Here is a 15,426-nt window from a genome sequence, read left to right as displayed (position 1 = left end):
CACCAGCAGCACGTTTATTTTCCATCCTCTGTGGAGGATTAAAATAAAAATGCCACTCCTTGACCTCCATGCTTGGCATTTCTTCTCAGTCCCTCAAATGTGGACTGTGCACCTAAAATGCATTTTGTGGCTTTGCTCTTCCAGACACAAGAAGGGTGGAAAGAAGGCAGCGAGCGCTTCGCTATCACCGGGCCCCGACAGCCCCACGGCTTGTCATAATGGCGACCCCACCCAGCGTACTCACAATTGCCACAAAAGCAGCAGCAGCAGACTCAACCACACAGAGGGTGATAAGGTGCAAGATGTATGTCATCTCCTCTATTCTACTCACTTAATCCTCCCCTACCCTAACCTGCCCACAGTTTCTAACGTGAAATTCGATTTCTTCTTTTCATCAGTAATTCCAAGGTCACATGGTTGTCCTTGTATGTGATATGTAGAAAAAGCTGCCGCTTTGCAGCTGGCTTTTTTTTTTTTTGACTACTCTCCATCTTGTCCATTGTTCTTGTTTGGTGGCAGCACAGACGACGGGTCTTTGTAGGGATGTGTGTGTTCCACGTTGATGTTCTGAGCGGAGAATTAGCATACTTTTCTCACATGCCATTAAGAAACAACATGATGCCGGAATTGTCACCAAAACAGCTTGTGGTTCCCTACATGTGGTCGCTTGCTGACAGATATGAAGATAATAAAAGGGGAGGGGAGGGGGGAGTAGCAGGTATGACTGGCACCGCAGACCTTTTCAGGTCAAAAGACGATTGTGATTTCAATAATTTTTTTTTCCTAAATCAAGGCAATATTTGTTATGTACAGCAACATTTAGAGTTTTAAAACTGGATCAGTAAAACAAGAAGTATGTGTAATAATATATGCAAAAAAATTATTTTGGATGAAAAATATTATCTTTGACACTAATTTTTATTGTAGAAAGAAAATACATCCAATTTTGTGATGGACTAAACTGCTTCAAATGGAGACTGAGGGCAAAAAGTCATATAATAATATAAATTGAAGAAATTACATGAGAATTTGCTCTGTACCACTTTATTGTGGTTCGAGCCATCTTTTTTTCCAGTATTTATCTTAATACTCTCATAATTTAGTAGTACAAGTAGCATTTTTTGAAAAACACTCATTAAACTAAACTAGGATGACGTCTTTTTTTTTTTTGACACACTGCTGCCTCGTGTTTTGTATTCTTGCATGCGTCTTCCGAGGCCTCATCTGATCTCTGTCTGCTTCTGCCATTCATTCTTCTTTCTTTTCTTAGTCCTCAATCAATCTAAATGGTATTGAACAATTAATAAATGCCCCAATGTCTCTCCTGTTTTATATAAAAAGCACTCAAATGCTTTGGAGCTGCACCAAGTAGGTTAACTGGGTACGTGGAATCGTTTCTTCTTGTCAATCCAGTTGTCTTTCTGTCCAAAAAACAAGCTCTGCTCACTCATTGATCCTCCTCTCCTCCCTCTGGGGGGCATTACAGCAGGATTTTATTGATTAGGCTCCTTTCCATGTCAGTGTGCATGTTGCCTCTAGGTGGCAGTCAGTATCTTCTCTGTTTCTCGCCGATTTTTTCTGGCTGGAGAATGGCAAAGTTTTGTCAACTTTTGGGATGTAGTAAAGAGCCATTGGGAGAGCCTTTCAATATTTCGAGCATCGTCGGTGTTGTTAATCTCCAACAAAAAGTTGTGTGAGCATTCCGGGATGAAATGAATTTATTACTGCAGCTGTGTGGTTTTGCAACCATTCTGTTTGTTTGTAGACAGTTTCAGGTTTTTTTTTTTTTTGCCCCCTGACCAATGTTTGGCTCTGTCTCACTCCAAGAAATTGCTGGATGCTTCTTAGTTGGGGCTGCTCTTGACCAGCGATAGGGAAATGAAGATTCTAGAAATTGGTAACTAATCAATGAATTTGTTATTGGGAAAAATAAAATTAACAATCTTAGTTTTTCCCTCCCTCATTACAGTTGCTGTTATACAGGCTATAAATCACACTGATGGTCTTTATGATTTTCATTTTTATGTCACAGAATCAAAAAAATAATTGAAATGCAACATTAAAGGAATGAATACCTTAATTTTGCAAGAATTTTGTACAGATCGTGCTTAACTCTGATAAAACGAAAGCATCCAGGGATGAAAATGAGACAGTACCAAACAAACAAATGATGCGGGTCAACTTGTCAACACACACTTTTATTATTAATATGGATTTTGTATTATAAAGGGACCCAAGCCATTTTAAATGTGTTTCTCTGTCACCTACATTTAAAAGCATTGGCTGAATTTGTTTGGAATCATTTCCTTCGTAGTGGATAGGCAGTGATTCCAAAAATATTCCATTTAACGTTTTGATTTTAAAAAAAATGATAAAGACACATGATTTAAAAATAGGAGCTGACATCAAAACAGAACTGATGGTAGTATTAATAGTCGTCGTCGCAGTCGTAGAAGATGTAGGGCCAAATATGACTGGGGTCCCTTTACAATGTACCGACTTGCGCAAGCTCATATTAGCAGCGACACTTTTCCTCCTCCTCATCTGTGCCATGTGACTCATTTTTTTTCCCTCCCACATATCTTTCACATTTGCCAGCTCTGCATGCACACCTTACCTCACCTTGACTTACCTTACCTTACCTTACCTCACCTCCCTTCACCCTTCCACTACAATAATAATGAACTACTTTCTATCCCCTCCCTTATTTGGATACAAATATGGCTGCATTTGTACAAGCGAAAAAGACAAAGCAAATCATGTAGTTTCCAGAATCATCCTAATTTTCCATCTGGATTTTTATTTCTCTTCATTTTGTTTTGGGTTTTTTGGGGGGGCTGGTGTTGAGTTGTCGTGAGTCTCTGGTGGAAAATGTAGCTTTGATACTAAAAGAGGTCATTGTCTTTTTCCCATATCGCTGCGGAGAACATTCCCTCCTCCTGTGTTTTTTTTTTCTTTGTTTCCTTGTTTTGTTGATATTGCATCCGTGTCACTGATTGAAACGGAAGGTAGGTAACGCTTTGCCTACGCTACGCACGTGATCTTAATGCAGATGAGAATGTGACAAGCACCCTAGCCTGAGTGACGTCAATGTTTCTCTCTTTCTCTCTGTTGTTTACGAGTGGCCTTTCAAAAACTTTTTTTTACTTCATCGATTATGATTTCACTCTTGAAGGTTTTATTATGTACTAAAAGGTGTGATTTTTTTTCTTTTTCTTTCTGCGCCTCAATTTCATTGGCAAGCCTGGTATTTTGGTCGCGCCCCCTGGTCCATTTTCTCTTTCTCCATTTTTTAGATTACAGTATTTTATTTGTTTTCTGTCTGGAGGACAGAGGGATCACACAGAAATAATCCAATGAGATCCAATACAAGGGCTGTAAAGAAAAAAAAAAAAAAAAAAAAGCATCCAACATATGTAAGGTTTTGTTTTGATTGTCTTTTGCTAATTAGTCAGAATCGTGGTACTTTGACTTTCCGGTTGAATTCATTTATTCAAAGCAAGACAAAAAAAATGGATGAAAAACTTGCAGGTTGGGGCACTCGCTGTTATTGTGGTTCTATATATTTAGAATTAATAAAGTAGAATCTTAATTGAATGCAATGAGGGCAGGGTTTTTCTGTGACCTACTTTTTGTGGCCTTAAGAACAACCAATAGGGTGCAAATGATTCTTTTGTACTTTTTTTAAAAGTACAAATGTTTTAAAGTTAATGTTTTAAATTTTATTCAAACTGACCTTTTTTTTCTCTCCATTACTCCAATTGGATTCCATTGACCAAAAAAAAAAAAAGTATAATAGACCAAAAATAGCATGCATAAGAGAAAGCTGGGTTCATAAATATGAAAAGATAGATGTGATATTTCGAGCTGCATGCTTACGGCTGTTCTATGCTTTCCATTATCTCTGATAGGACCTTAATTGTGAAATTGCTAATGTTAATGTGAAATTGTGACATTTCCCTTTTTTGTTTTGTTTTCTTTGTTTACAAACAGCATGCAATGGAGTAGTGTGAGTAGCCGTATAAGAATGTGTCATCACACGACACACAATTTGCTCTTTTTTTATTGTTTTTATGGACACAGGGTGTTTTTTATGCAATTGTAACAATATTATTAAGTTAGCACGCTCTACTTACATCCAAATCTAGGAACGTAAACGTAAGACAGCATGTAGCTGTAAATGTGTCTTGTTGACAGATATTTCTATGCCCAACAGAAAAAAATATTTAGATTTGAAATTTTTCAAACATTTCTTTTGTATGTTTAATAGCGCTCTTGTGTTGGATCTCACATGTGCCCAATAGTGTCAACATTTGATAATTATTTCATTTTTGTCTTTGGTCTTGAGATTTTACTTTGGCTTTTAAGATCCAGGTGGTCCTGGAAAAGGTCGTACATTCAAGTCATTTAAATGATCTCTTCGTGAATAATCCAAAACTTAAACATGAGCTCATCGCATTTGTTGTTTAAAGAGGCCGATATATTTCCAAGAACCGAAAATCAACGCGTTCCGACGGTAAATGTTTGTAATGACATAACAAAACAGTTTTTACTGGTTGTATCGCAGAAGCTCCCTGGAGACATCAAATTTGACACAAACACACGGAATTCAAAAGTTGTCCGAGTGAATGAGCAAATTGGGGAAAACGGTCAAAAGTGCCGTGCCGTTCCCGGATGAGGAAAGTCTCCACGTGTGAGGGAGGCCGTCATGGTTTTCCTCTTTGCTTTGACTTCTTTTCCATTGATGTCCATGCACACACACACACGCACACACACTAACAGACACACACCATATCAGGGAAGGCTTTTGTGTCTTTTTCTCTTGCATTTTGTGAATCTAATGATGCACTTATGTTGCCCCACTTTTCCCTTTTCTTCATACCTTACCTACTAAAGGAGGGAATACCACTTTATTGGTAAGTGGATGCTAACCAGAAGGGAGTTAAACAAGAATAACCATTTAAAAAAAAAAAAAAAAAAATGGGTCGCTGTTCACATGTCAGCACTTGTCCTCAGGGGGAAAAAAAATCCAGAAAGAGAAAATTGAGTAGCAGATGATTTTTGTTTCTGATTCGACTGATTGAATAATTGTGATCTTTATTTTGTTCCCTCCATTTCTGTGATGTTCCGTCCAGTTGTCTTCTCTTTCTGTTTACTTTCATTTCTTTGACATCATGACTTTAAAATATAAACAAGTCCTCGTTGTTTTTTTTCCTCTCTCTCTACACTATCTGTAGCTCTTTACTTTCTCTCTCTCTCTCTTTTTTTTGGGTTCACTTCTTTGGTATTTCTTCCTTTCCTCCTTCTCCTAGTTTTGTTTAGTTTGTTTTTGCGGTTATGATTTCTTCAACTCATTATGGTTTTGCATGCCAAGTATTGCATGCGCTGCACCATAGAGGACTATCTATCTATCTATTTATCTATCTATCAATCTATCTATCTATAAGCCATACGGAGAAAACTTTAGATCTTTTTCTTTCTGATGTTACCTTCTTTTGGTACACCGTAGCACGCAGTAAATTGAAAATGCATAATTATTCTAATGCTCCTTTGTCCTTTTCTCCCCTTTTTTTTTTTTATTTTCTCATCATTTCTTTCCAGAAGCTCCGGATAGCGGCCACCGGCTCTGCGAGCATCCAGTCCACTTTATCCAAAGAGCAGAAGCTCCATAGCGCCTCCAGCAGGAGCAAATCGGTGCAGATGTGCACCACAGGTGAAGGTGGAAGCGAGGACAGCGTGAGCTCCAGGAGAGCCGCTCAGCGAGGACGCAATAAGAGCTGCCACTCTCCTGCTCACAGCAGCGACTCGGCACGTTCGCACCACAACCACACTCACAGAGGAGGGAGGAGCGGCCGCCATCAGAGAAAGTAAGAAGCAAGTTTGAAGCATCAATCTGCCCTTCCACATACACACAAAGGTCTCTTCATGATTGCACATTGTCGTTGAGCTCAATGTTTTCAGATGCTTGCTTGACTTTATTTTCAGATGATTACCTTGAAAACTAAATACATAAATTCCAAGATCTGGATTAAAAAAAATAAATAAAATAGTGACGCATTAGAGTTAAAATTTATGCAGAAAATATAACCTATCACTTGTATGCATAATTATATATCATAGACATCATGAAAGTGATTTAAATGTAAAGATTTGTCCATCCATTTGCCTACACGGAGATCTTTTTCTGGGGTTGTGGAGAACTGCGGCCCATTCTGGAACTAAAGGTACGGCGTTTGGAATGGACTAGACACTATTTTCTGCCCGATATTATCCGCCACGCTTTGCTTCCGTGGTCCATGAAACGGAGGTCCTGCTCTACCTACACAAAACTGTGTGCTTTCCTTCCTCAGGACGAAAAGCAGTCATTCCTCCAAGCGTCACCATCGCTCCGGTCGAGGTCAAGCGCACAACCGCAGCCCATCGGCCTCGCCGGGCCGCCGCTCTCGTACGTCCAGCAGAAAGAAAGAAGTGTCGAGAAGCAAACAGAGACATCGCAGCAGCTCTTGGAGCAGCGGGCACTCGTCGCTTGCGCACAGGGACCGAGGAGTCAGCAAAATCAAATCTCCTCACAACAGACAGAACACCTCCAGGTGAGCACACCTCTCTCCTCATTTGTTTTTTCTTGTCACGCTGATCGGGCTCCACGTGTCGTGTAGAGAGAGGGACAGCCCCAACCGCTGCGACAGCGACGCTGACAGCCGGGCCCGCCGCCGTTCTCGCAGTTACTCACCCATTCGCAAACGGAGGAGAGATTCCCCCAGTTTCATGGAGGCTCGCAGGATTACCAGGTAATGCAAATCTTCTGGATGTGCCTGGACAATCCACAAGATGTGCTTCAACTGAAGCCTCTCGGGTTTTATTGCGTTTTATTTATGTTTGTAAGGTGCCAAAAGTAATGGGACAGTTGACCTGAATAGAAATGAAATCAAAGTGGAAAGGCTCCTGTGAAAGCGCATCGTGTCGGTTTCATTTCAGATCCATTGTGCTGATTTTTACAGCTAAAAAGATGATGGATTTTATGGATGGGTTCACGAGCTACAAAAATGGTTTACATTTATTTTAAACTTCCCCACAGACTTCATGTACTTCAATTTGTTAGTGGGAGCTGACGTATAAGTTTACATGACTCACAAAAAAGGGATTGCGTTGTGAAATATTTTTTATTCAGCTGGTTGTTGGAGAACAGCTAGTTATATATAAAGTAGCGAGCAGCAAGATTGGTCAAATTAAGTTCAAGTAAAGGTTATAGTGTATTTTAGGTTCATCCTGAAATTTCACCCCTGACTTTTTGTCTTATGTTTGATCTCCATCAAATAAAAATATCAGCAGGGAAATTAACCTTCAAATATATTTGTTTACAGATCAAACGGCCAGCGGAGCAATTCTAATTTGAAAATATGTGCTTTTCTTGCTTTTTCAACTGTAAAACAATTTCAGATTGCAGAAACTTGATCGAGTAAAGCTATTACACAAACTAAACATACACTTTGTTTTATTTCAAATAAATGAGGCCGACGAACTGTAAGTATTTTTATTATGGAGTCAAACTAGGCCCCTGCTGTTAGCGAGTCTAAATGCACTTGTTATTATTATTATTATTATTATTATATTATTATTATTATTATTATTATTATTATTAGAAGCTAGCTGTGCCAGCCCTCAGTGTAAGTGCACAAATATCAATGAATGTAAAAAAAAAAAAAAAAGTCAAATATGCTGTCATTTTTCACTCCAGCCCTTAAAGGTTCCGATGCCAAAACAACGAGATGCTGCTGGCCAGTTGCCGTGGTAACTGTTGCCGTGCAGTAGGACCCTGCTAGTCTGACTCCTGAAGCTTGACTGAGCAGTAAAGCACCTCCAGAGTAAACCTGGCTTCCTCCTGTTTTTTTTTTCTCTCTCCTCCTCCTCCTCCTCCACATTCTTTGTGAAATTCACAGCAACTCTGCCCACTCACTAATATCAATCAGAAATGCTATCAAGGTTCTTTCTCGCTCTTGCTTGTGCGTTGCCATGACGGATTTGACAAATTGATTTGCAAGTGCTTTATAGGAGCAATACCTTGATAGCGTTCTACTAACCAAGTTGCGGGTTGTGGATTTGGTGGCTGGGCCTTCTTAATCCAACCACGATCATGTCACAAAAGGCAAAATAAAATCACACAAGGGTGTCATCTTAATCATCTGAAGCAAATAAGACTAACCACGCTATTGTTGACTACTGGTGTTCTTTTGGGTGACAATTCGCTATTAACGAGTTAACTAACGAGCTTTTCTCTTCTGAGTGTGAGCTTGTTTTAACCCACATTGCTGCTCTCTTTTAGCTCCCGACCTGGTCACAACCATCTAACAATGATTTTGCTTGAGCAATTATTAACAATAAATGGTTTTGATTTGATGATTATTTTTGACATGCACTTTCCGCTCGCCCTCTTCCCCAGTGCTCGGAAACGTCCCATCCCGTACTACCGGCCGAGCCCGTCGACGTCCAGCTACGACAGCAGCCCCTCGCGCTCTAGCCGCAGTCGCAGCTACAGCAGCTACAGTGCGAGTCGCAGCAGGAGTCGAAGCAGGAGCAGGAGTCGAAGTCGTAGTCGCAGCTGGAGTCGAAGTCGCAGCTGGAGTCGCAGTCGATCTCGCAGTTATTCCAGCCACAGCAGCTACGACAGTCCAGGCTTCTGAGGGTAACCTTGGGAGGGGGGGGGGGGGGGGTCATGTCCAGAGTCCAATTCCGTTTTACCCTTCTATAATGTGATCGAATCATTTCCAAATATTTGGCCAACGACTAAAAAATTAAAATAAAAACATTGAAATTGAGCACTAAATTTAAGAAGCTTCAAAAACAAATGCATTTAGCTTTTCCCAATTATAGACAGTATATTTGTAATTGCCTCCGACACACCAATGATAATGAAAATCAGTTCAAAATAACCACATATTTTATAGCTCTATCCCCTTTATCTTTTAAATTTCAAATCCATTACTGTGGTGTTTAAATATTTCCTCCAAATCAGTTCATACATCAAATCTAGATTTGGTAGAGCCCTTGAACAAATCTTGCTATTTTCAGCATGTTCTTTCACTTCTTTAAAAAAAAATAACCAAAAGTAAATAGGTACTTTCATATATATAGATATTGTATGTATACATTAAAAATAAGTGCCGACTATCCAACACATGATATGAAAAAGCCACCATTTATTCCCCCCCCCTCCTAAAATGAGCAGTAAGATCAATGAAAGAACAAAAGAGAACAAAATAACTTTTTTTATGCTTAAAAGTTACATTTTATGTTTGTCTGTATAGATTTCTTCTGGCTTTGTAAACTATGCACTGTATACTCCATTAAGTTGCAAAAATCCAGGTGACACACTATAGCATGGCCAATCGGGAAGCCTTTTGTCATGGGATGGGATGTGGCCCTAATGAATCTTTTAGGATATTACTATTATGGTATGCCAGCCAGCCACAAGCAAATTAGATGAAATGTATTTCAAGATGTCGCTTTCCATGTAAGTACCAATGAGGCTGGCCTGGCACTGTACAGGAAAAACCTACTGCAAAACTTTCCATGCACATGTTTTGTGAGATGACTATTTAATGTATTTATTTATTTATTGACATTGATTTATTAATGTATTTATTTATTTATTGGACTATTTATTATTTGAAGTTATTGAACCTGTTTTTAGCCGCAAAGCTGGTCGAATCACACTTCGGCTGTTGTGAAAATGGACTGTATGCATCCATGTTGCTTAGGTGGAAGATTTCCACATAAGCCATCTGGCTGAAGATGCACTCTTCTATGTTAAAAGATTGTTCAATTGAACCCCCGTCATTATTTCATGGAGTGGTTCAATACATGACTAATAGTCTCCTTCCAAAGTCTACATTCCATTGTATCCCACATTTTACCCATTTAGACAGTTGCATCCTCAAAATAGAATTTTCATGCTTTGGTGCAAAATCCAGACCTCAACTCCATTTTAAAAGCACCTGAGAAGTTGAAACGTAGTCCACATTTTCATCATTTGTCATCCTTGGCAAAGTGTCCCAATACTTTTGCCTATAAAGCATAAAAGCCAAGTTGAGAAGAGACTTAGTCAGGATCTGTCCTAACTGGTCCATGTTCATTTACAGAAGTAAATCGAGTCATTTACAGAAGCAAATTGAGTCAGGCTCCACCACAAAGTCTTCCTCCCACTTTTTCATGTCATCAACACTTTGTTCCCATTCCGTGTAAAACCCCGAATGAAAAAAAAAAGCCCGTCCTTAATTTATCCCGAATATAACACTGCCCCTTTTCATCCATTGACGCCTTCTTTGTAGTGTACAACTTCATATTCCTGACAATAAATTGAAACAAATGGGCGACACAAATCCTGTTTGTTGTCTCCTTTCAGCAGATAAGGAGGGAGGGAGGGTTAGCAGCGGTCAGCTGTCATTTGGGGAGGGCCTTTCTGCTGGATTCCATTGCAGTGCTCCCCTCTGCCACAAATAGATGTTCTGGTAACTTCCACCAATGTGTAGAGGGGAGTGGAAAGAGGAGGCCCGTCATATAAATACCAGGTGGCCAAACATTGTCAGCGAGGGAGGCCAAAGTGCACCGACCATAACAGAAGCAGCTCTTCTCGGTTCATCATGGCAGAGAGACGCATTCCTTTCACTCTGGTCCGCACCCCAAGCTGGGACCCCTTCCGCGACTGGCACAGCCGCATCTTCGACCAGACCTTCGGCATGCCCGCCCCGATGGAAGACTTGGTTTCCTACCCCAGCACCCACTGGCCGGGCTACATGCGGCCCGCTGCCATGATGACCCCCGAGATGATGTACCCCGGCGCCGTGATGGCCCAGCAGGCCCGCGCTCTGTCCCGCCAGATGAGCACGGGTATGTCGGAGATCAAGCAGACCCAAGACAACTGGAAAGTCTCTCTGGACGTCAACCACTTCTCACCTGAAGAGCTGGTGATCAAGACCAAGGATGGAGTGGTGGAGATTACTGGTAAGCTACACACATCTTTGCATGCATTACTTTTATTCAGTTTGTCCCTTGCGTTGGTTTTCATTAGATTGTGCAGGACCAGCCCCCCAAATCCATGCTTCTCCTAACAGCTTAACTGTTCTAGAATGTTACATAACGCCTTGGAACAATGTAATGCTGTTTTCCAGTGTACTCGTGGGTGTGGGCTTTTCGCTGAAACAAAAAACGTGTAGGGGTGGATGACTTCCCTATCTCTGACTTCACACTTTTTGACACAATGCTCTTGGATGAAGGTTTAAAAGAACACTTGGATCTTGTCCAGGTTTTGACATCTGACACACTCCACATAGTCGGCCGGGGCACCAAATATAAACAAAGCCACAATGGAATTTGCAGCCTTCTGTTCACTTATGTCAAAAGAAAACAAAGACCATCTGCTTCAATGTTAACCATGCTGAAAGGTGATCGGTGACTTTGACAAGGCTTGAGTCGGTCCTTTTTAGGATAAGTGCCCATGAGAGCCAATCACAGTGCATCATCTGCTTGTTGCCACAACAAACACTCAAGCACATTGATCGAATGTTAGTTGTTAGAGTCATTTTCAATTGAGTTGACCTGAAGGGAACACCTGTCCTGAAATGATGTCCTTCATGAGAGCTGAATCCATCTCAGTTGACTGCAGAGGAGGGTCACCAACCCAAATGCAGGGCTGCCCAACATTGTTGGAGATTCCAGTCCAGTCATTGGGGTTCTTGAAGTGGAACACAAAGACACTATGCAGACTATAAATACAGAAACATGAAGAGAATGCAGCATTGGTGGTAGATGAGCTCATGATCTCACATTACGTCATAAGTGGAGCATTCATGCATATTTGCAGGAAAACATCATTTGCAGTCTCAATCAGAATGTATTATTATTATCATTAATCATCTTCTTCTTGTTTGATCCATAGGCAAACATGAGGAGCGAAAAGATGAACATGGTTTTGTATCTAGATGTTTCACCAGGAAATACACGTAAGTAGTTTATGCATATCCTCCTTTTTGGAACCTGAAAAATAGGAAGGTTTTTAATTGCTATGGGAAAGGGGGTTTGATTATAGGAATGAAGTGCTATTTTTTGAAAATGAAAAAAACTATTCCTCCATGATCAAAAATAGTTTTTTGCTTTGGTTTTGCTGCCATCCAGAGGCCACACCGTCAACTGAACTGAAGGCGTCAACCTTTTTTATCTTCTTTTTTTCAAATTGACAATTTACTTTAGAACGTTTAATAAAGTAAAGATAATAATAGTAATGATAATTAAAAATATATATATTCATCTATAGTTATTAATGGCTATTCTACTCATCATATATTTTGCTATGACCAAAGAAAAAGGCAGCGCTCAAGAACTATTCGGGATTTTAAATATTCACAAATATATTTTACGACAGCAGAGTGATTGTCATTTACACAAGAGAATTTTTCTATATTTTTCTCAGGAGTATTTGAAGCTTATTGTTGGGAGGAGCAGTAAATAACCTCATGTCAGTTTTTCTCTTTTCTTATAATAGACTACGCCTTAATAATAATGATATTTTTTTTCTGGCAGCCTCCCTTCCAGCGCCAACGTAGAAAAGGTCACCTCCTCGCTGTCTCCCGATGGCGTGCTGACCGTGGAGGCCCCACTAGCCAAGCTGGCCATCGGGGCCGCAGAGACCTCAATACCTGTCACTGTGGACACCAAAAGTGGCGTGGTGAAGAAATGAGACTCGCTCGCTTGTGTCCAAACAAAATAATTTCAATGGCAACATCTGGACTCACTGAGCTAAGCCACGGCGAGAGCACCTTTACTGCATGTGTGTGTTTCCTGCTGTACTTGTTCTCCTGTAGCTCACATACTTTGTTCTCCTTTCCTTATTTCTGCTGAGCACCTCTCCTCTCCTCTCACGCAAGCTGTTATATATCAAGTCTCTAGAGAGCATGCTCTTCAAAAACACCCAAAAGCAGAACAATGCCTGTTACAAGTCTGCAAATAGGCTGCTTTTATCCTCAGTTGATTTCAAAATGTCAACAGAGAATAAAGACAAAATTGCATACACGATGTCTCTCTTTTGGGCTATTTTATTTCTACCGAGCTCATTTTCTAAAAATAAAATCCCTGATATTTCTCATTTTTCATGCACACGTCGTACAACTTTACACTGCTACTCGTTCTTGTCCATTCCGTGGCACCATGTGTGCGTTATTCTTCGCACATATGTTGCTTACACACGTTCATGTGTCAGGTCGTCATGGAAACAGAGCGCTGACGTCGTCAAAGAGCTGCAGGCCGTCACAAAACACATTCAAATGGTGGAGTGAAAAGCCTGCAAGAGAAGCCGGGGGGCTGATTAAAAGACACTGGAGAACATTTTGGATAGACACTTCGGAATCAGACATTTTTCTTAAGTATCAGTAATTTGCCACTTTAATATAAAACACATTCAAATATTTACATAATTTTTCTCACTTCCATAATGTCTGAAGACGTCATCATCTCTTCAAACCTTCCCGTACATAAAACACACGAATGAAGCAATGTTCAGATGACTCATTGTGAAGAGTATGGAGGTCATCCAGTGCAGTGGTCTGTCAGAGGCGGATCAAATGAAAGATGTATCAGCACAACTGGTGATGGAGTGTCCCGCCACGCCCGCCGCGGCGTCGTACGTTCTCTTCCTTCTGTGTTCATATTGCGTGCCAGTCCACTAATGCACATGCTAACCCCACTCTTGACTCGGAAGCTGCAGGCCAGCGCTATTTATAGAGCGCTCTGCTATGCACTCAGCCTCCAGCATGTTGTATAGTTACACAGGGCAGATAACACATGATTCATGGCCTCTGAGTCTCCACTTTTATTTTCTTTAGGCTTTCAGAGTCTAACCTATTCATTCCCCAGAATTAGAACGGGCACCACCCATCTTCTCAACCACAATCCAAACTAATGAACGTAAATTTTGATCGCTGAATCGCTCATGAAATCGGTCAGAATAACAAACGTAAGACTCCTTCGGTAACATCGGAACCACAAAATATATAATTGATTGCAGTGTGAAATTTTAACAAGACATGGAATAGGTTTGAGGAGTAACAATCCAGCGCTCTTGTGGTGAACTGGTCGGCTGTCTCCAAAGCACTTAGCATTTCAACATTTCCTCTGAGTCACTTCTCCCTTCCACTTAAATTCAGGCATAAATGATTCATATGGCTTCCCATCAAACCAGCACCTCTCAACCAACCAGGGAAATGCTTCTTCACATGAAGAAGCAATGACCTGTTTCTTCTTCTCCTCCCTCTCGACCATTGCATGTTCCTTTCCTGTATTTGCTATTGTGACAGTATTGAGAAATATCTTGATTTTCTCTGTTCTCCGGAGGGAAATAATGCTGCTGACACCTGGTGGTGGATCATTTGCACTCTACTCGAGTCATCAATCTCCTTCTTTGATTTAAACTGCTTTATATTTGTATACTCGAAAGCATTGAGTTGGATTTTTTATTTTTGCAACAAGTCATACAAGCACAAAATGTCATCTTCTCCGAAACACCATTCAAGAATGGCCAAGTCTCATTTTGTTTAGGAAGAAATCTGGATTGGCTAATAGAATTTACCTTAAAGGGCAAAGGTCGTCCAATGGAAGGCCCAGTCTTGATTAGCTTCCAACTAGGAAGCTTTGAGCAGCTGTTTTCAAATTGTCTGGTGGAAGAAGTGGAGAACATTTCTTTGTCTTGGTTTTTTTTTTTTCTTTCCAGTTCATTCATTGCAGTAATGGATAAATATGGCTTCTGTTGTTTTATTTTCTCATCATTGCTATTGTTATTATTTTATTGCTCACCTCTGTGGAATATAAAAAGAAAGATTGATTTCATCCATCTTTTCTTCCCAGTTTCAAGGTAAGAACAGCCGTTACTTTTTTTGGTTTGAGTTTTAGTGTTGGGGCTCATTGGATAGGCGAGCATGCATAACATTTTCTTTTCCTTTTAATGTTTAACTTTGCATTTCTAAACGCGATGGACACATCAAAACGGCATGCTGTTTCTAAATTTTGATTGACAAATTGGACTCTGATATTCCCTGAGATTGCAATCAATATGAATTGAAGGATGAGATGATTGAATTGATTTACTATTATTGCAGATTAAATATTGTATGTTTAAAATTAGTTTTTAAATAGTCAGCCTTGATGGAGTCTTCCAATTTTTAATAGTATGCCCCCCCCCTTCACTTTAATATGCAATACAACATTTTTATTAATTTTGTATTAAAGAAATATAGAAATGGCTCATGCATGGATATATTCTTGGTTGATCGCGTGAATATATCTTGCATATCTTAATATTTATTTTAGTTCATTTCCTGTGAGAGGTTTTAGTGTAGTTGTGCTTTGTGATGCATTTAATGACGGCACCTTTTTTTTTGTCCT

The 15,426-nt window shown here is 40.1% G+C and overlaps 3 protein-coding genes across 6 annotated transcripts in view; all 3 read left to right on the top strand.

Moving 5' to 3' along the window:
* Positions 1–10,376, top strand: part of srrm3 (serine/arginine repetitive matrix 3) — a 28,206-nt gene extending 17,830 nt beyond the window's left edge. The window contains exons 10-15 of one of the 4 annotated variants that reach the window (XR_015863141.1): positions 145–304; positions 5,602–5,867; positions 6,351–6,590; positions 6,657–6,788; positions 7,736–7,862; positions 8,438–8,584. Coding sequence is in view for 3 of the 4 variants with exons in the window: in XM_088399000.1 (XP_088255126.1) it covers positions 145–304; positions 5,602–5,867; positions 6,351–6,590; positions 6,657–6,788; positions 8,438–8,678 (1,039 nt within the window). In the remaining variant the exon portion in view is untranslated. Of the gene's footprint in view, positions 1–144; positions 305–5,601; positions 5,868–6,350; positions 6,591–6,656; positions 6,789–7,735; positions 7,863–8,437 lie in introns of all 4 variants that reach the window. The other 3 variants (XM_088399002.1, XM_088399001.1, XM_088399000.1) reach the window with 3 other exon arrangements.
* A 191-nt stretch (positions 10,377–10,567) lies between these two features.
* Positions 10,568–13,065, top strand: hspb1 (heat shock protein family B (small) member 1). The gene is made up of 3 exons (XM_088399008.1): positions 10,568–10,998; positions 11,933–11,996; positions 12,574–13,065. The coding sequence occupies exons 1-3, from the start codon at positions 10,638–10,640 to the stop codon at positions 12,728–12,730; spliced, it is 582 nt and encodes a 193-aa protein (XP_088255134.1). The 5' UTR covers positions 10,568–10,637; the 3' UTR covers positions 12,731–13,065.
* Positions 13,066–13,205: 140 nt separating this feature from the next.
* Positions 13,206–15,426, top strand: part of tspoap1 (TSPO associated protein 1) — a 40,692-nt gene continuing 38,471 nt past the window's right edge. Inside the window, exon 1 of the mRNA XM_088398984.1 lies at positions 13,206–14,896. The gene's annotated coding sequence lies outside the window, so the exon portion shown is untranslated. The remainder of the gene's footprint in view (positions 14,897–15,426) is intronic.

The sequence above is a fragment of the Syngnathus floridae genome, chromosome 15 (genome assembly GCF_059516105.1).
Source record: "Syngnathus floridae isolate MCC-2025c chromosome 15, RoL_Sflo_1.0, whole genome shotgun sequence".
Lineage (NCBI taxonomy): Eukaryota > Metazoa > Chordata > Actinopteri > Syngnathiformes > Syngnathidae > Syngnathus > Syngnathus floridae.
Note: the sequence above shows the minus strand (reverse complement) of the source record. Positions and strands in the feature narration are given on the sequence as shown.